At 36.1% G+C, this 20239-nt stretch overlaps 1 protein-coding gene across 1 annotated transcript in view; it reads left to right on the top strand.

The window, feature by feature from the left end:
* The first annotated feature begins 11341 nt into the window (after nucleotides 1-11341).
* LOC150098383 (leucine-rich PPR motif-containing protein, mitochondrial-like) overlaps nucleotides 11342-20239 on the top strand; it is a 446274-nt gene continuing 437376 nt past the window's right edge. The window contains exons 1-2 of the mRNA XM_090405178.1: nucleotides 11342-11466; nucleotides 15971-16140. Of these exons, the coding sequence (XP_090261304.1) occupies nucleotides 11342-11466; nucleotides 15971-16140 (295 nt within the window). The remainder of the gene's footprint in view (nucleotides 11467-15970; nucleotides 16141-20239) is intronic.

The raw sequence follows: 20239 nt of genomic DNA, 5'->3' as shown, positions 1-20239 counted from the left end.
GTTTCTGGAAGGTTGCAACCATTATAGCGGACTTAATCTGTTGGGTGAGGCTAGTCACTGCAGAATCCACATCTTCTGGTGTGCATATGTGTGGGACGGGTCCTATTTGATCCCGAAGTGCTTTAGACAATCTCTCCCACGATATGCCTGAATGAGGAGGAGACAGGCATTCTTGTTCTCCCAATTGCAGTAGAATTGGGTTGTGATCCGACGACAGCTCGTTTAGTGATGTAAGGCTGTACTGTAGTTTAATGTCTTGCAGGATGGCTATATCCAAGATGTCAGCAGTGCCAGATGTACTGAGATGAGTTGGTTCGGTAGGTCCAGCCACAACAGCATGGTTTAATCCTGTGTAGCTAGAAAGGATACGACCATTTTTGTTAGTGGATTTACTGTTCCAAGCAGGATGCTTTGCATTGAGGTCTCCAGCGATGATGATCGGTCCTTTTACTCCAAGGATGGCATCCAGATCTGAGGTCAATAATGTCTTTAATGGAGGGTTGTAAGCAGAAAAAATTTTGAGGTTCCCAATTGAGTTTGTGAGAACATTGATTCCTGTGATTTCGAGGTTGGTGGTAGTAGGGTTGGTTATTGAGTGATGATTGATATAGCTTTTGATAAGAGTGGCTGTACCTCCACCTCTATACCCAAGCCTGTCGTTTCTGTAAATCTGATACCCTCTGATTTTCAGGGTGTCAGCAGGCCTCAGGTGAGTTTCATTAATTAGCAGTATATCTGGGTTGTATCTATTATTAAATTCCTGGATTTCTAATAGTTTGTTTTTTATACCGTTGGCATTCCAACCGATAATCCTAAGAGAGTTTGGGACGATTTTTTTCCTATGCATCAGAGAGTGCAGATAATATGGATTGGGTTTGCTGTAGGAATCTTTTTGTGACACTTAAGGATGGATTTGAGTTGCTGAAATCCTGGAGCATGTTTGCAAGAGAAGAGGTGATAACAGCTGATAGATTTGAGTGTGGAGTATTCCGGTTCTGGGTTTGTACTATCTGTTTGGAGCGGGCCACATCAGCATATGTTCTTACTTGATGTTGAAGATTCGTTTTCTTAAGGGGCTCAGTTAATGATGGGCGAGCACCAGTTGTCATGTTCTCACTCTTGGAGAACTGAGTAGCCTGAGCTTCAGGAACTCTCGCATTAGATGACGAGGTAGATTGATGACTGGGATCATTCCATCTGTTTTTGGGATGATGCATACACCCTCTATAATTAGCAGGGTGGGGACCCCCACAATTAGCGCACTTAGCCGGGGTGGTTTTTGGCTTGGCGCAGGTGTTTGTGGGGTGATTCTCGCCACATTTTACGCATCTGAACTGAGCTTTGCATAGCTTCTGGGCATGGCCAAATTTTTGGCACCGGTGGCACTGCCCAGAAGATGATTTCTTTCTCAATGGTTCTGTGGTGATTTTGAGTCCACAGATTGATTTTAAATTATAAATGTCTTTGTAGATGTTATGAATTTCTACTAAGACTAAAGGCATAGGTGTCTTATTTGATCTAAACATTCTAGTGACCTTTATGGGGGGTAGTTCCTGTAGGTTAAGGTCAGTAACTATTTCATCTGTGTCAATATCCTCAGAGACTCCTCGTAAGACTACTTTCAGATTTTTTTCAGAGGCAAGTGAAAATGTGTGATATTGGGTTCCTCTAGTATCCAGTTCCTTTGTAAGGTTTCTATAGTCAGCCACCGTGGTGGGCTGAATTCGTATTCCCTCGTCTGCATTTTTAGCAGACGTGTAATGAATTTGTGAATTTGCCATGATGGTTCTGAGTGTTGTCCATCTCTGCTTTTCCCTTAGGATAATCGGTGGCACCTTTTCATTGTGGGAAACAGAGGGATCTGAAATGGGAACATCCTCTTCCATACCAACAACATTTGTTGATTCAGCAGCAAGAATTTTTCTCTTCTTACGTGCGTGAGTTTCTTCTTGATCAGAAGGATTAGAGGTAGAGACAACTAGATTGAGTTTTTCCTCCACTTGTGGGGAGTCTTCATTTTCCTCAACTTCAACTTCAGGTGAGGAATACAAATTTAAGTAGCCGGGCCAATCCCGTTCAAACTTTTTGAGGAGCTTTTTAATAAAACTGAGTGCTAGCTTTTTATCGAGTGACTCAATAATAGTGTCGGGGTCAATCATGCTAGTAGGCCATGTCAACTTGAACTTCTTTTGTAGTTTATCAATGAGTTCAAGAGCTGGCTCTCTTTCGAGCAGATCAGCAAATACGTCCAGGTCAGGCACGCTCATATCGATTTAGTTGCGTATGTGCGTTAATAAAATATCCCGCAGGTCTAAAGACCTGCCAGCAGAAGTTTTTGTAAAATATCCCGCAGCGGCAAAGGACTACCAGCAATATCAAGCATAGGCGCGTCAACTAGCAACAAGATGTTAAAATACAACAACGACACTAATGGCAGTAGGCCTAGCGTATCGCCTTTGCGAAGTCAGTTGACTTACCTTGTATGGGAAATAAAATGTAAAATGCCTGTTTATTGCGGCAAGCAAATAACTGATATTACTAATGAATATAAGCATAAATCTCTGAAAACTTATCAGTCAAATACACAATTCACCATCAATAACACACGACACAAAACACTAACACGCGAGCCGCCATTTTTCCACTCAATATCATCCTCAGATTAGCTTAGAGGATGTCATTATAAAAGCTATTCGCACAAAAAAGTGGTGTAGCAATAGAAAAAAAAAAAAAAAAAAAAAAGTCTGAATTAATTTTTTGGACTTTCATCTAGTAAAACCGATTAACTTTTGTTAGTAAACATAATTAATTATGCATTATAATTCTAATTAAAATCTTAATAATAATCATGAAACTAATTAATGCAAACAAAAAAAAAAAAAAAAAAAAAACAAAAAACAAAAACGGAGGTATACCATGCAGTGTTGACTATTACAAAAATGAAATGCTAGTATTGACCAAGGATGCGTCTTGTACATGTAAATAATCAGTAATATCATAAATTACATTTATTTATAAATAATTTACAAGTATTATATGTTTAATTCCCGGGTGGTTACACGCTAATACTTCAGCTACCACAGTTCCCTCCCACCTCACCAAACACAACGCCGCTTCACGTTGTTATTAGCATGTTTACGAACTTTGTGAAATATATGAAAAACAAAAAAAGAATGCGGGGGAAAAATGATAATCGCCATTCAGAACAGATATGAATAAGTACATGTCTCTAAAAAAATAATGACAGATTGCAAAAATTAAAAAAAATATATATTATTGCAAAGGGTACACACTACTTATGAATTACGAATGCCAGAGACCTCTATCGGCATTGGCTACTCATTCATTTTGTACTGTGTGCGATCTACATGCTGTGATGAAAAACAAATGACACAGACGCCAACCTTGAACTGTCTTTTTGACTCGTGTATAGTGAGATGAGGGTCGCTGGACCGTGTTTGTCGATTCCTCACGGGACAAACCATAGAACCGGTTGTGTAACGTGTTGTCTCGTCATCCCTCTTGCACCCTAGGTCATTCAACAGTTTATCACTAGAGTGTGGAGAGGGGTGTATGAGAAAAGCGCGCGAATCACTAGAATAGAAACTTTTTTTTTTTTTTCACATAAACACAGTCATCGCCCTTACGATATCCCAAAAGAAATTAACAAAAAAAAAAAAAAAAAGTCACATAGGATCTGTTTAAAGTACAATAGATTTACAACTTTTCATGGTGAAATAAAAATAAAAATCATCATCATGTAAGACCCTGGAGATTGACAATTAACAAGAAGATTATTATTATTATTATTATTATTATTATTATTATTATTATTATTATTATTATTATTACTTGACACCTTCAGGGAGTCCAAAGACTCATCGAGGGAGGGCATCCACTCTACAAGATCGTCTCCACTACTCCAGCAACTGCAACTACTCTATCATTTACACCAGCGTCATCTACCGTCGACCACCACCACTCGTATTTTTACAGACAACCACAAACATCCATGCCCAAGGCAGGATTCGAACCCGCTGCCTTTTGGCTGGAGAGCCGATGCACTAACCTCGGCCAACCAGGCCGAAGATTCACAATAATTATGATCATTTGCTTTCATGAAGAAATGATGGAAATATTAACTAAAATACAGTAGAAACATTTCATGTTCTAGGACAAATATCAATTGAAATTCATGCAGACAAGAGAACGCATAAGAATTCGCGAAAGTTAAAAAATAATAACAAAAGTTGAAAAGCTGGAAATGTGAATCGTAGACAATAACATGTATTTTTTGAGGGCAAAGGTGAAAGAACATTAGAAGCATAGCACATAAAGAAGAAGAATTAGATAAAATTTTAAATTGCAGTTCTTACAGAAACAAAAAAGAAACTTAAAGGAACAAAAGAAACAGCTAACTACAATATCATACAGGGTGTTCGGGATAAATTTGACAGTTTCGTAAGGAAAAAGAAAATCTTCTTTGTATCTATTAAATTTAATGAATTGACAAAAAAACATTACAGGCAGAGTTAATTACAATACTATCAACAAGATTTACTCAAAATAACCACCATTAGCATCGATCACAGCTTCAATTCTGCTTCGGAACCTCGAACAAGCTGATGCTACAGTCTCCCTGGGAAGGGCCGCAAAAACTGTTTTAATTTTATCCATTAACTGGGCTTTTGTATTACTGGAAGTGCGATTGGTGTCTTTTTCAACTGCGCCCCATACAAAATAATCCATGGGGTTAAGGTCTGGGGAGTTTGGAGGCCAAACATTTGGACTGGTGAAGTCGTAGAAATTTTCAGACAACCATTTTTGACTTTTCCCAGAGGTGTGGCAAGGGGCCGAATCCTGCTGCCATACATACGGCCTACCATTGGCTACCCTTGTTATCCAGGGCTTGACTACAGTTAGCAACTCCACGAACAAAGCCCGAATTCCAATGCCAGGGTTCTTCAACACCTGTTCCTGCAGATTTGCGAGGAATTCTGCTGTACGAACGCAATCAGATCGTCTGCTAGGGATCTTTCTTCTTGCTACATCCTCGTAGTCACCATTGCAAGTCTCTAGTTCATGCCTGATTGTTTTTACTGTATTCAGGGAGCATTGGGCAGCAGTCGTAATATCCCTATTTTGATGGCGGGCACGAATCATCATGATACAAGTTATTCTCTTCCATGATTCAGGTGGGTTCCAGCTATCCATCCTTTCTGACATCTTGTATATGAATGAAGAAGGGTCCAAACTTTTAAATGAAGAGAAGTGTGTGTTAATACATGTAACTTACGGAAAAATATAATTAATTATAAATATGTCAAATTTATCCCGAACACCCTGTATATAGTGGAGTGGACAAACAAATGCATGCAAAAGCTGATGTAATGATTTGGATCCATAAATCAATTAAAGCAAAAATAACTCATTATACATACTGGAATGAAAGAATATTACAAGTGCGATTAAAATTAAATAAATAAAATTTAACAGTTGTTGGAGTGTATGCCACTGAAGAAGGAAAAGAAGATGAAAATAATTACTTTTACAAAGAGTTACAAGGAATATATGAAAATTAAATAAAACAGACCATATAATCATAGCTGGAGATCTTAATACCAGAATAGGAATGAAAAAAATTAACAATAATATACAAAAATTTGGAGAACCAATAAACAAAAATGGAAAGCGATTCATTGATTATGCAATATATAATAATTTAAAAATAATGAATACATTTTGCAAGCATAAAAATATACATAAATATACGTGGCGTGCAAGAGGACAAAAATCAATAATAGACTACTTTATAGCAAATGAAAAAGCAGCAAACTTCTTCCAAGATGTTAAAATTAGAAGAGGGCTAGAAATTGACACAGATCACTATTTAGTACAGGCTAAACTAAGATTTCCACCAAACTGGCTACAAAAAATACAAAAATAAAATAAACAAACTAGAGAAACAAAATGTAATTGCAAAGTAAGACTACTAAATGATTCAAGTATAAGAAATTTATACCAACAGACAGTCCATTCCAACCAACCACTTCTCTCTGAAAAAATTACTCTCCCTCCACTGCTCACATCTTCCTTATACTACTTCCAGGGATGGCCTCTTGTCGCCCCATTCTACGAAAAACTTCACGTTGATATAGAAATAACCCCTTACCAGCTTCTATATCTCATGCATTCCTCAACCTCCTCAACTCCAGCAGACTGCAAATTGCATTCCTTCCATCTGTGTTCATACTCAACATTCCAGATACCAGCAGTCACCTTAGTTAACCATTTCTGGACACTCATATCCTTTCTTCATCATTTTGAAGATCAGGTGACCAAATCTGCACACAGTATTCCATATGAGACCTGATCAAAACACAATGGAATGAGAACATCCTTACTTCTGCACGTCACTAACCACCCATCATTGTCATAATCAGCTGTGCTGTCCTCACAGTTTCAGCAGCAATGTCTTCCAGAAACTTCAGTTCCTAGTCTACCAGTATCTTCATATCTCTCATCTCTAAGATCTCTCCCCAGTTTCATACTCTGCATTCCACCTATGCTTCCAAAATTTTAAAACCTCATTTTGCACCATTGAACTGATATATCCACTCAATATTTGCCCACTGAATGAAGGCCTGTCTCTTCAAGTCTTCTTCCAAATCTACATCTCTACTCATTCTACTTCCCAACTTTACATCGTTAACAAACACTTGCATTTCAGCAGTCACGCATTCCCCAATATCATGACGTCCAAATTAAACAGCAGTATCCCCGAAATATATTTTTCTGGCACACTACTAGTAACTAACACACTGCTAGGACATGAAAGAGTTACTGAAAATAGTAAACTAAAGGAGTCAGAGTTAAGATAGTAAGTTTGTTGCCACAGTACGCCTTTCTTCTCAGCATTGAGCTGAGAAGAAAGGTCATAATAGCGAATGAGTCGATGCTAGGTTATGCAGGTCAGTGAAAATAACACATTTGAGGCTATCTGGTGTGAGATAGTGGCCAGCAGAAATATAAGCAAAATATACAATTGGATGCTCTATAGACCAATTACTGTGAATATGATGGAATGTACAAGGGGTTTGATATAGTAATTGCTAGATCCTAGTAATTGCATAAAACAATTTGTCCATAATCAATATGACCATGTTGCCACCAATTGGTGAGAGTGATAATACGATCTTCATAAGCTAAATGTGTGGAATTTTCAGTTGAGAGGGAGTATATGTGGAATTACAGGGCTGGTAGATATGACAAGTATAGGAGATTACTTGCATCAGAGGTATGTCATGTGAAACTGCAAGGGCCAGAAGTTGATAGTGCATGGTAAGTGGTAAACCAGTGTTGTCTGAGGGAAGTAATAACAGCGTGCATACCTAGAGTCAGGAGAATAAATGAAGTGGGAGTTAAATGGATGAATACTATCATTGAGCTGGAGCTATAAAAAAGAAAAAAAATGTGGAGGGAATTCAAGGAAAAAAGTGATCAGCAGGCACATGAGAAGTAAAAAGTACTTCTCATTTGCCTTTCTTACCACATTGTTAACCAAAAGGTTAACAGTGTGGTAAGAAAGGCAAAAGCGGAGAATGGAAGAAAATTTCTAGTGCAATTCAAAGAAAATCCCAAATAGTTCTTTCGGTATGTTGTAAGCAAAAGGAAGAATGTTTATAGCAGAATGGTTTTGTTGAATGCTGATGGTAAGGACGTAACTGAATTAGGCGAAATAGTAGAATTACCAAGTGAACATTTTGCAAAAGTATACCATCCAGGTGGAGATACTGCAGTAACGAAAAGAGACACAGAGGAATATGGAAACTGAGGCAAATGAACTGGAAGTGCATAGTATATTACAGAACCACGATGTGAATTCATCTATGGGATTAGATGGTATACAAGCCAAAGTTTTATTGGAAGGCGCTAGGGAACTGGCAGTGCATCTCACCACAGTATTTAATCGAAGTCCCAGCTCTGAGTTAATCTTAAGATGGCGGAAAGAGGGGAAATGGTTTCATTACATAAAGTAGGCTACAAGACTGATGTAGCAAATTACCAACTGATCAGCATATCAGGAGTCCTTGTCGAGGTAATGGAGAAGTTGGTCAAGAACAAAATAGATAGAAAGAAATGGGATCCTGTATAGGCGGCATTATGGTTTTGTGAAGGGGTAGGTGGTGCCTCAGTAACTTTTAAGTTTTATAATACAGTCAGAGCTAAGTTGGATAAAGGTAATGAGTTTACAGTGATACTGCTGGACTTTACAGAAGCATTTGACAGGACACCACATGAAATTCAAATCACTAAACTGCAGCACATGGGGACGGATATAGTGTTGGTGAAATGGATAAGAGGGTAGTTGATGAAGAAATATCAGAAAGTAGTTTATTTAGGAGAAAAGTCTGGTAGATGGCCTGTAACTAGTGATGTGCCACAGGGCTCCATTATTGTGATGCTACTATTTCATTTGTTCAATAAATGTAGAAAAGAGAATGGGAGTAACCATTCAGCTGTTTGCACATAATGCAAATTTGATTGTGCAATAGTTAATAAAGATGTTAACATTTTTTAGAATGATTTGGATTGACTGGCCGTCTGGGCAAAGGAGAACTGATGTCAGTTAAATATAGCAAAGTGTAAAGTTATGCATTTTGGGGTGAAAAGAATACCATCTGTGTACCGCATTGATCGAATTATACTCCAGGAAATTGACGAATCTAGGGATTTGAGAGTGTTTGTGGATAGGAAGTTAAAGTTCAGAGGGCGTATAACAAAAGTGATTAAAGCAGCTCATTGGATTTCTTGATTACTGAAAAATACCCCGATGAACAGAGAAAAGCAGACAATAAGGCTATTATACGTCTTTATGAACCTTGGTAAAACCCCACCTCGACTATTGTTCAATGATCTGGTCACTTGGGTTTCTTGGCAATGAGGAGGAGGTAGAAAGGATCCAGAGGCGATTGACCAGGATGGTAACAGATCTCAGAATGAACCTTATGATGACAGGTTGAAGATTTGAAGGTTGTAGGAATTGATTGGCAGGCGGAAAAAGAGGTGACATTATTGAGACATACATTTACTGAAGGGTTTTTACAAGATTAATATAGATGAAATTTTTCAGAACAGGTCTGGAGGTAGAAGAATTATTGAGCATACTTGAAACTGAGCAGGAGCGTAGTTAATAGGGATGTAAGGACTAGATTTTTTGTCTGTGAATCACATGTGTTCTAACGGGTGATTTTCCTTTATGCAGAATGAAAAACTCTAGTTTCTGGGAGAAAAAACTACTACTACTTCTGTAGTAGTAGTTTTTTTCTCAGTTAGTTCATCGGAAACTGAATAAAGCTCACATAACTTTTTTTGTTAAGATAAAAATCGAGTTGAGGTCTTTTCCATTAATTCTTCCAGTTGCGCTACGGAGAGCGGTAATTGTGTGCTCTCTCTCTTTCTCTCTCTGGCCAGCACTGTCTTGATTTATGTGATTGAAATGTAAATTTTTCGGTTTTTGCACTAGTAATGTGCTTAAGGGGTGCTTTAGGGACATTGTTGTATAATTTGTGTGCAAATGTCATTGGAAATTTCTTAAATGGATATATAGTTGTGTCCAGATGATTAAAAGTTGGGGGGGAGTTATGAGAAGTAGGGCAAGAGGATCTAAATAAATGTTGGAATGGACTGATGCATGGGTTTAATGTGAGTTTAATGTAGCAAAGTGTAAGATTTGAAAATTGGGAAGCAAAGATGGGATGCAAGGTTTAGGATTAGTCGAAATATTTTAGAGGAGGTGGAGCAGATGAAGGATCTCGTTCGTGTTGGTGGATACAGACTTGAAATGTCTTGGATATTTTGTGAAAATTGTATGGACAACATAAGTATTATAGGAATGATTCAGAGAACACCGACGTGTAGAAGTAAGAGTGTTTTTGATTGCACTGTATAAAATAATTTGATCAGGTGCATATGGATCACTGTGCAGAGATTTGGTCTCCAGGTTTTCAAAAGGATGATGAGATTTAAGATTAATTACCAGATTAAAGTGGATAAGATTTTTCGTAGAACGTCTGGAGACCTAGATGCCATCCCTGGAAGCCCTATCACGTGGATATGAACAAGGTGGAGAGGAGTAGATTTTTTGGATGAGAGTGGTGGGTGATCGGAATGCATTACTCAGAGTGTGGCAAGTGCAGGGACAATGTATGCATTTAAGTAAAGGTATGATGAGCTGTGCATGTGATAGTGAGACTTCCCACGATGCGTGGTTTAACTCCATGGAGGTCTGTTGATGATGAAGATGATGATGATAATGGTAATAATAAAAATAACAATAATCATAATAATAAATTTAAAAAATCAGCTAACACCTTTTTTCCCATATAGGGAGTAGGCGAGGCCATTTGAGCTCTATCTAACTTTTCGAGACTGAGTAGACAGTTGAATTTCCACTGGTAGCCAATCAAAGATAGCTGGCCCAAGGCCATCAATAATTAAGTGGTAAGCAGTGAAGAGACTGCACAATTGCCGCCATCTGGTGGTTCATAACCCTAATACAATATTTTTAATGTCTGAAAACAGTGTGGGTTCTACGGTTGATTTTATTGAGTTTACGGGACGAAAAACCCGAGTTTCCGGGAAAAAAAACCGCTTGCCAGAGATCGACTAACACGGGAACCAGTCGAAAAAAGGCTTTGAAAAGTTCCCTCTAGTCGGCGACTAGAATAGAACTCGTGGCGCTCTTTTTTCGAGCAGTTTAGCGTTGTTGAGCGTAAACATCACTTCCACTGAGCTAGACGGACTCTTTTCTGTACAGTTTAAACTCTCTGTTGAAATATAACATGGTACAAAGACTCAATTAAAAGTTTATATTATTATTTAATAGTTTATATTACCCGCGATGAGTCTTCGGACTCCTTGGAGGTGTCAGGAATAATAATTATAAAAATTTATTTACATTTAAACTTCTTATAATAACAATAATCATAATAATAAATTTAAATGTAAAGAATTTTTTATATTATAAACTTTTAATTGAGTCTTTGTACCATGTTATATTTAAGCGGAGAGTTTAAACTAGATCATGAACAATCGCGAGCTTTTGTTCATGCATTTTGTTAAATAGCAATGATTGTCCTTACTTTACGAGTAAGAGCAGTAAGAGTCATATGCTCTTGCTATTGTTTCACGCAAATATAGTAATTTTCTATGCTGAAATGAAGTCTTTTTGTCTGAGTTATTCCATATTACTCGAATCACATTAGATGAAACGCTTTAGAGGGCGCTGATACTCTTGAAATCCATGTGCTTTTGATTACAGGTTTACGTTTGTTTTATGATGGCTGCAGCATTGCGTGTTGCGTCTATCCTAAGGTTGTCAAACGAAATAAATAGAAATTTAGTTATAGCTCTTAAAACTCCACTACAAATACACATACCTGCTACAATTACACTTATTCAAAGGTAGGCTGGATTTTTATATTAGTTGAATGCTTATTCTTCTACTTCACTGTACCTGAGCTTATGATCTAGATTTCTTAATTGTACTTTTATATATTTATTATGGAAGGACTCAGAGTTATTAATTTCCGAGGTATGTTTAAGTATGATAGAATTTCCATGAGAGATTCAATGGAACGTCCCAGCAAAGCGTGAAAATGTTTAGTCATGATAGGAGTATTCCACTTCATTCCCTTGTTTATTGTTGTGGGAATATATATATATATATATATATATATATATATATATATATATATATATATATAGGTGACTAGCGATAGATATTCTGCTACTCACGGTGCATAGCCAATCTAGCCTTCACCATCCACTTCTGGACTCAAGGCGAGAAAAAATTCATAGAATTTTGAGGTTGCCCTCAGCATTTCAAAATCATTTGATCAAGTTAGCAAACTACCATAGATGGGCGTCTTTCTACTCTCTGCAACTGGATTGCCTACTTTCCCACTCACTCGCTGTAAGTCGTGATGAATGGTTTTCTCTCCTCGGATTTTCCCTACCAAAACCGTATATCCTAAACTCTGATCCAGCTATATATCATTGTGGTAAAGATAACTTTGTAGATTTCAGTGCCATCAAAACTCGTTCTAGTTTAATCTCTCCCAAGAAAGAGCTCTTGTTCTTTCATCTAACTTTTGATAATACCAATAGATCCAAATATGATCAGATTTCCTTTCTTGGACTTACCTATACTTCCAACCTTTCCTGGCACAAACACATCACAGCATAATTGTATAAAAAACACTTTGTGTATTTCCTGCTTAAGACACTACTTTGTACATTTATAGTTGCTAACTTGACACAAATCCCATTCTGCCCAGCCTTCAGAATAGGGCAACTTAGTTAATTCATGATCCTCTCTCATAAATGTTCAGTTTCTACCTTCTGTCTGTTCTGAACAGACACAAGGAATAATTAGGATAACCAACCTATTCTGTAAGATTTCGGTTCCAAATACCTACATCAGTAAAATGTGTGGGTCTATGCGTAAGCATAAATTAGGATAGGATAAGATAGCTCTGTTCTACAGATACTTTCGCAAACAGTGGTCTCCTGAATTAGCCACAATTATTCCTTCACTTTCCTCCAAAACCATAAGAACAAGAGCACTCCTAACCAACACTCATTTACAGTCCTGCTCCAATCTCATCAAACCAACTTCTGTCTCTTTTTTCATTCCATCTCCTCTATATTTTGGAACAGCCCCTCTCACTTTGCCCTCCTTGAAGAATATAACCATCCTCAGCTGTTAAAAAAAATGTGAACAGATTCTTCCTTCTTACTCTTGCCACACACCCACATGGCAGTGATATGCTGTAGTCTTGGAGCAAGACTGGAGAGTGCTAGTTAGGAGTGCTCTTGTTCTTATGGTTTTGGAGGAAAGTGAAGAAATAATTGTGGCTAATTCAGCCTTTTACATGTGGTTCATATGTATGTGTGTGTGTGTGTGTATATATATATATATATATATATAGTTTGATTTTAATATCAGTTTGCACTGGAGTTACCACATGATGTCATCATATCATGATAGATGACTTCCATTAGACTTTTTCCATGACCATCCCAGGACTGTACTTTTGCCCACTCACTTTCATTTCCTATACATAAATAATCTTTACTTACTGACTACAAATCCTATCGATAACTTTATTGCTTACAGTACACTTTATTCTTCCTTGTTTGATGAATCTTATAGTACTCAAATGTTCAACACTTCAATATTTTCCATAATATTAGATCACCAAACAAGATCCTTTTCTGTCACAAGCATATTAACACATTATGTCCAAGCCTCTTCAGTCTCTAAAAAACTAGGTGTCTCTTTCTACACAAGATAGATACTTCTTCTCGCTTGCACAACTGCTAATACACTGAAATCTGAAATAAATTATAGGACACAAGCTGTGGAATACTGCTTACATTTGTGATGGCTCGCACAAAACTTTTAGAATGCTTAATGCTGTCTAACAGAGCAATCCTGCCAATGGATATGCTAACCTCGTTAGACAAGGTTAGCATATCCATTCTCTAACTGGTTGTAGGTTCAGATTCCATCACGAGCATGGACGTTTGTGAAAGTCTTTAGGTAGGAAAATTAAATATTGCCTGGTGTGAGATTACTGCCCTGCTTACTGGAGACTTGAAGTGGCTTGAAATTTCCATGTTTGGTTTTTAGAACAGGATTCCTGGATTGTGTAAAAAAATAAAATAAAAAATATATAAACTTTATAAATCATTCATTCAATTTCCCATAGACATTCTGTTGCAGCTTTGTTTATATTGTAGCAGTTTATGTTCACTCGATTAGATCATTAGTCTTTATTTTTTTTCTAAAGCTGCTCTAAAAACACGATCATCTACTGATTAACATCCATGTACTGTCTAGCTTTAAACCCATACTGAGTCAGTTTCATTGTCTCTTATTTCTTGTAATTGTTGTAAAGAGCCTTCCTCATGCTGTCTTCTCCAAAGCCTAATTGCTAGTTGTTCAAAATTAACAGATATCTGTTAATTTTGAACAGAATCTGTTAATGTTAATACATTAACAGATTCCATTTTTTGCCTTAATGTTACTTTTGCTCATACAAGGCACTGATATGCTATTAATTGTTAAATATGATATTTATCCCCTCTTCATATACATTCATTAAACTATTATTTAATGAATGCACACTTTCTTCTAATCATAGAAGAACTAGAGCAGATACTTGCCAATACACATACACTGTACAGCTTTGAACACACCAAACCAACTTCTCATCAGCCTCCTTCATTCCATCCATTTCTATTCTTTGAAACAATTTCCCCCCATACTATTTTTCCCACTGATTACAACCTCCCACTCTATCAGAAACATATCAACAGCTGCATTTTTCTTCGTAATCACTTATCCACACATGATACCGGAATGTTATAGGTGTTGTGACCTTTCATGTGCAGGATCAACATTAACACACACACACGCACACACGTGAAAGTCCACAGCGTAAGAAACTCAGAAGCTTAGGCAGAGCCAGTTAATGCCCTGAGATCAGTCACTATCAGAATATCAGCAAGAGACCCAATAAGATGCTCTTGTCTTCCCTATATTTTGCTTTTTTTTAATAGCAAAATAAGATAAAAAATAATAAAATAAAAATTCAGTATGTTATAAAACAATATAAACCTTCTTTTTAAAAAAGAAAAAAAAATTGTTTAAAAATTGTTTCTTTTGAGCAGTAGTTTAATGACTATGAAAATGCCAGCCTGGTTGGCTGAGTGGTTACATATCTGCTCTCCTGCCAAAAGGCTGCCGGTGTGAATCCCACTGTGGGCATGGATGTTTGTGATTGTTTTTGAAAATACTAGTGATGGTGGTGGTGGGAGGTAGATGGCGTTGGTGTAGTTGCGGTTCGTTGTAGTAGGAGGATTGAGAGAGTTTTAGAGTAGGTGCCTCCCTCAACGAATCTTTGGACTCCCTGGAGGTGTCAAATAATAATAATAATAATAATGACCAAACCATGAAAGTTTGCAATGTGAGGTAGCAGTCTTAATTTTATTTAGTCCAGGGTTCTGAGATATAAACTGTAATTTTCAGGATCTCTTCTTGGGGGGGGGGGGGGAATATCTCTTTTCAACAGTAATTCTCAAGGGGAATAATATATAAACTCTAGTTCCTCCGGAGAGAGCAAAAATTGTAATAACAACATTGCTTTTGAGTGTGTTGTGAGTTGAATATTTGAATAGTCCACAATAACGTTTATTTTTATTATGGGCAACTCCATGAAGTCCTTGGACTCATCGAGAGAGAGATGCCCTGAACGTCATGCCAAGCTATCTAACATTTGCACAGAATCTGTCATATTTTGCTTTGAACTCATTCACAGTGATGGCATCTGCAACAGACTGGCAACCTATTTCACTTATTCACCACTCTCTGAGCAAAAAATCTAGTTGACATCCCTGTTAACTACACTCTTGCTCAGTTTCCAAAAAAATAGGATTTCGAAGTGTAATTGACAGATTGCTAGTAACAGGTTATTACTGGCTATCACAAACATAAATGAAGGTTAACCGCCCAAACAGTCTCACAGATAAAGTATATCAAAAATATTCACCTTGTATCCATATTATTTCTATAATATCCAACGGTTATATTAACATCAGTGGACACTTTGCATCTATGTAATTATTCACATATATACACGTCAGGGCCGGTAATTATTAAAGTATATGCATGTCAAGGCTGACATGGTGGTTAAAAATGAAATTTAGTATGTATTTCATATTAGCTTATAATTCAGAAAATATAATTAAAATCCTATTGCATATATGCACGTGCATGCCTACATACACACATTTATATTTTTATTTATTCATTTATTATTTTTTCAGTAGCTAAGAGTTATGCTTCCTGTTTATTTTCTCTAAAAATATTATACAAATAATTCCCTTTGTTTATTTCTAGGCATTCATCTATTCAAGGAGCTAATCTTGCTTTAGAAAGGGAAGGAAATTTTTCATTTCATGCAAAATCTTTGGATGACAGTTTTTATAAATTAAATAAAATCATTAAAAAAATAGGTAGAGTATCAAAAGGCAGTGTGGAAAACATTTTTGAAGAAATAAAAAGAAATGGTTAGCATCTTACATAATTTTTAAATAAGATATTTTTTTTTTTTTTTTTTTTGTAAGATTCTGTTATTTAAAAAGAAAAAGTTCTTATTTTGATTTACTTTGTAAAACATATATTGAGTGTTTCTGTATATTCACATAATAGATAAATGTTAAACAGAAACATCCAGATAAGTACAGAGAAACATTGTAAACATTTTGATTTTTAAAATATAACAAAAACAAAAACTAGGAATTCAGTGATTTTGAATGAATAATTTTGGAACTGAATTTTTTAGACATTTCTGACAGTCATGTTTACTGAAAACTTTTGCATAGTTTTGTGGTAAATATTACAAGATCTACAAAAGAAAGACTTGTTCTAGTCACCATGCGAAGTGAGTTTCTCTCCTTAGACCATTTTTCAGCCATTTCCCATTGATCTTTGATTCCAAAACTAGAAAATTAAGTATAAATCATGACACACACACACACATGCATGCACAATTGATAGTAGTAGATATGTTATTTAACACGATCTCATCTGTTTTCAGTATTTTTCATTCCAGTTAACACCAATTATATCCATGTGGTACTTCTGCCAGTTTGACTCTACCTTTATTGAACTCTCATCAGTGTGTATCACCATATAATACCTTGGATGAGAAATAGTAGTAGAAAGATTACATATTGTAACCAGATGAAAAATTTTTCCACAACTATTTCTCTCTCTCATCTAGAGTAATAATATGATGTACTTTTTTTTTATTATTATTGCATATGGAAAATATATGACATCTGCATGAATTTAACCTTGGTATCTTCCTAGAAGAGAGCTGTTCCACTTGGTGTCCTGTCCTGGAGTAACAAGTTCCAGTCACTTAGTGCTATTTAGAGTTGCAAGTTTTTTCATTTGTTGATAAATTAAAGATGCCAAGAAATTATATTTTTATTTAATCCTTTATCAGAGTGTAAGCAAACAAAGTTTGCATGTGAAGTATCGTCATGACTGGACTACTTGTATATAGAAGCTAATGACTTCACATTAATTGCTTTAGTATCCAATAATGCAAACACTATTTGTATATGGGAAATATATACTTCTGCATTACTTCAATCTTGGTATCTTTTCTAAGTCTGGGTCCCACTAATAATACTGCAATAATGGTTGAAAGCGAACTGGATAGTGAGTGGTTTTTCCCATAATGCATAGCATTATACATACCCGAAAGGATGTGTGCTTTGCATAATGGGATACTAAGTTAATTAATGTGAAGACATTAGTTTTGTATGCAAGTAACCCAGTTGTGAAGATACTCCATGAGCACACTTTGTTTGCTTACACTTGAATAAAGGAATCAACAAGAATATAATTTCTCGGCATCTTTAATTTATGATGTTTAGAGTGATTTTTCAGATCATTCAGAGAGGAATTCTCCCTTCCCCCCACTCACCCATCCATACACACACACAGTCTAAAACCAAAAAAAGATGTACTATTGATCTCACTCGATATACAAGGAGCCTTCGATGCTGCATGGTAGCCAGCCATAATCAGCCAATTAAGAGATTTAAAATGTCCAAAAAACTTACTGAATCTTACAAAAAATTATTTTACAGACAGAACAACAACCATGACATTAAAAACCATAGCTGTAATGAAAGAGGTCAAACGAGGCTCCTGCTGTGTGGACCAGGTTTCTAGAACATCCAGTATGACTTGCTGTTAAGACTTCCTTTCACTATCGAAATAAAAGTCATAGCTTTTGCTAATGATGCAATGATAATGATTCGGGGACATGACGGCTTACAGTTAGAAGTAATGGCCAATGAAGAACTTTTTAAAATCACAGAGTGGGCACACGAGAAGAAAGTTACCTTCAATAACACCAAGTCTAAAGTGCTCTATATCTCATGTAAAAAATCAAAACAAGCTGTAAGATCTTCCTAAATGGGGAAGTTCTTCAGGTAGCCAGTGAGCTAAAATACCTAGGAGTAACAATAGATGAAAAATTTACCTTCAACAAGCACATCTCATATGTTACCGGAAAAAGCTTACAAATAGTAAACTTTCTAGCAAAGTCGGCAAGGATTAAGTGGGGATTAGGCCAACGAGTGCTAAAAACAATATGTACCATAGATATACTGCCATTGATATCTTATGCTGCACCTGCCTGGAAATGTATACACTAAAATCAAAGAAAAATCAACAAAAGCTAAACAGAATTCAACACCTTATAGCTATACATATAATTAAAGGATACAGGACAATATCTTTTGAGGCAGCTTGTGCTGTTGCAACTCTAACACCGATCTGCCTGAAAATACAAGAATTCTCTCTTATGTATGAAGCCATTTCCGGAAGGTATAATGAAAATTACAGCATTGATCCAAATTGCTAAAAACGTCCTCTTCACTTCAGTAGGCAAAGAAAACATATTTTAAGGAGAAGAAAAGTTCTGAAAGTGACTAATTCCATATATATATATATATATATATTAGTTTCTGTCATCTTATTCTGTCAGTGTGTATATGTTTGTGTATATATATATACACTGACAGAAGCAAAACCAGAGGGAACATCAGCTGTTCTTTTATTGCATATAATAGACAGTCCATTATACAAGAACGCTGCTCTAGGCTGCATCCTCTCTCTTCCAACAACCAAGCAGAACAACTTGCTGCACTTCATTCACTTACATATCTCCAGGAATTAGAACTCAACACCTCTCATCAAAAGACAGCAACAATTTACAGTGATAGTAGAAGCATTATAGATGGCATAAAAAACCAGAACAGCCATATAGTATTAATAGAACGAACAAGAAATCTAGTTTGGAATCTCACTCTACATTATACTGGGGTAGCAGGAAATGAGAGAGTGGATCAGTTGGCTAAAGAAGCAGCTAGAAACAATTACCAAAAGTACTTGAAATCTGCTATAAAAACAGAAGAAAGAAGTCTGGACTTGTGGGAAGAAGAATGGAAAACATCAAAAAATGGATCAACAATAAAAGAATTCCTGCCAAGCACTAGAGCAGACTCATGCTGAAAAAACAAATCCTTTCTCCAGATTTATCCATGCTACTAATGGGACATGGAAAACCAAGACACTACTTACACAGATTCTATATCCTGGAATCACCATCATGCATTTGTAGTCCACACCTTCAACAGACTGTTGGCCATATACTTTATGACTGTTAGGTATTGGACTGCATCCAGATGCCCCTAATACAACACATAATCACTTCCAGAGACAAGTGGCCAATGTCAAAACAGAGACTTATTGAAAAGTATTACTCAGAATTAATTAAATTTGCCAATAAGATCAACTTCCATTCATTCAATATCAGTAATTTATGTTACATAAATATAACATAAATTACTGATATTGAATGAATTATAGTGTAAATATATGTATATATAAAAATATAGATATGGATGTAAAGATATAAATATGTAGATGTAAAAATATAAATGTATATATGAATATTGATACAAAATTCAAAATATAAATGGTAATCAGTACTTGGAAGCTGCATGTAATATATGTATTGTATGCAATGTAGCATGTAGGATTAAATTACCTCCTAGTTAGTATTACTATTGGGGGCTAAAAAAAAAATACTTTAACACTTTTTCCTCATTAAAGGATTGAATCTGGCGGTGTGGGTAGTGACCCTTCCCGTTATGCTTCCATAATGTTTTTGCATTATAGGATACCAAAGCAACTGATGTGAAGTCAATAGCCTCCATATACAAGTAGTCTAGTCGTGAAGTTACTTTATGCTTATTCTTGTTGCTTGGGTATAGGATTAAAATGAGAATCTCATCTCTTGTCAAGTATAATGTACATAATAACCAAGTAAAAAATCTTTCCACATACTTACTTTATTGTTTGTTCACATTGCTTTAGTATTAAGTCTCACTTTCATGTACCATAATGCTGCTGTTTATATATAGCTTTATTTTTTTTTCTATATCCTGAGGTTGTCAGTTAAGTATTTATGAAAGTAACCAGCTTAATAAATGTAATTTATTCTTAGCTTTCTACTTCCTTTACAAATAATATCTAAGGAACTGTTGAAGTGCAAGTGAAGCAGTGGTGGGGGGGGGAGAA

This window comes from Typopeltis vanoorti, chromosome 15 (genome assembly GCF_054136105.1).
Source record: "Typopeltis vanoorti isolate ZY-2024b chromosome 15, IOZ_Tvanoo_1.0, whole genome shotgun sequence".
Taxonomy (NCBI): Eukaryota; Metazoa; Arthropoda; class Arachnida; order Uropygi; family Thelyphonidae; genus Typopeltis; species Typopeltis vanoorti.
Note: the sequence above shows the minus strand (reverse complement) of the source record. Positions and strands in the feature narration are given on the sequence as shown.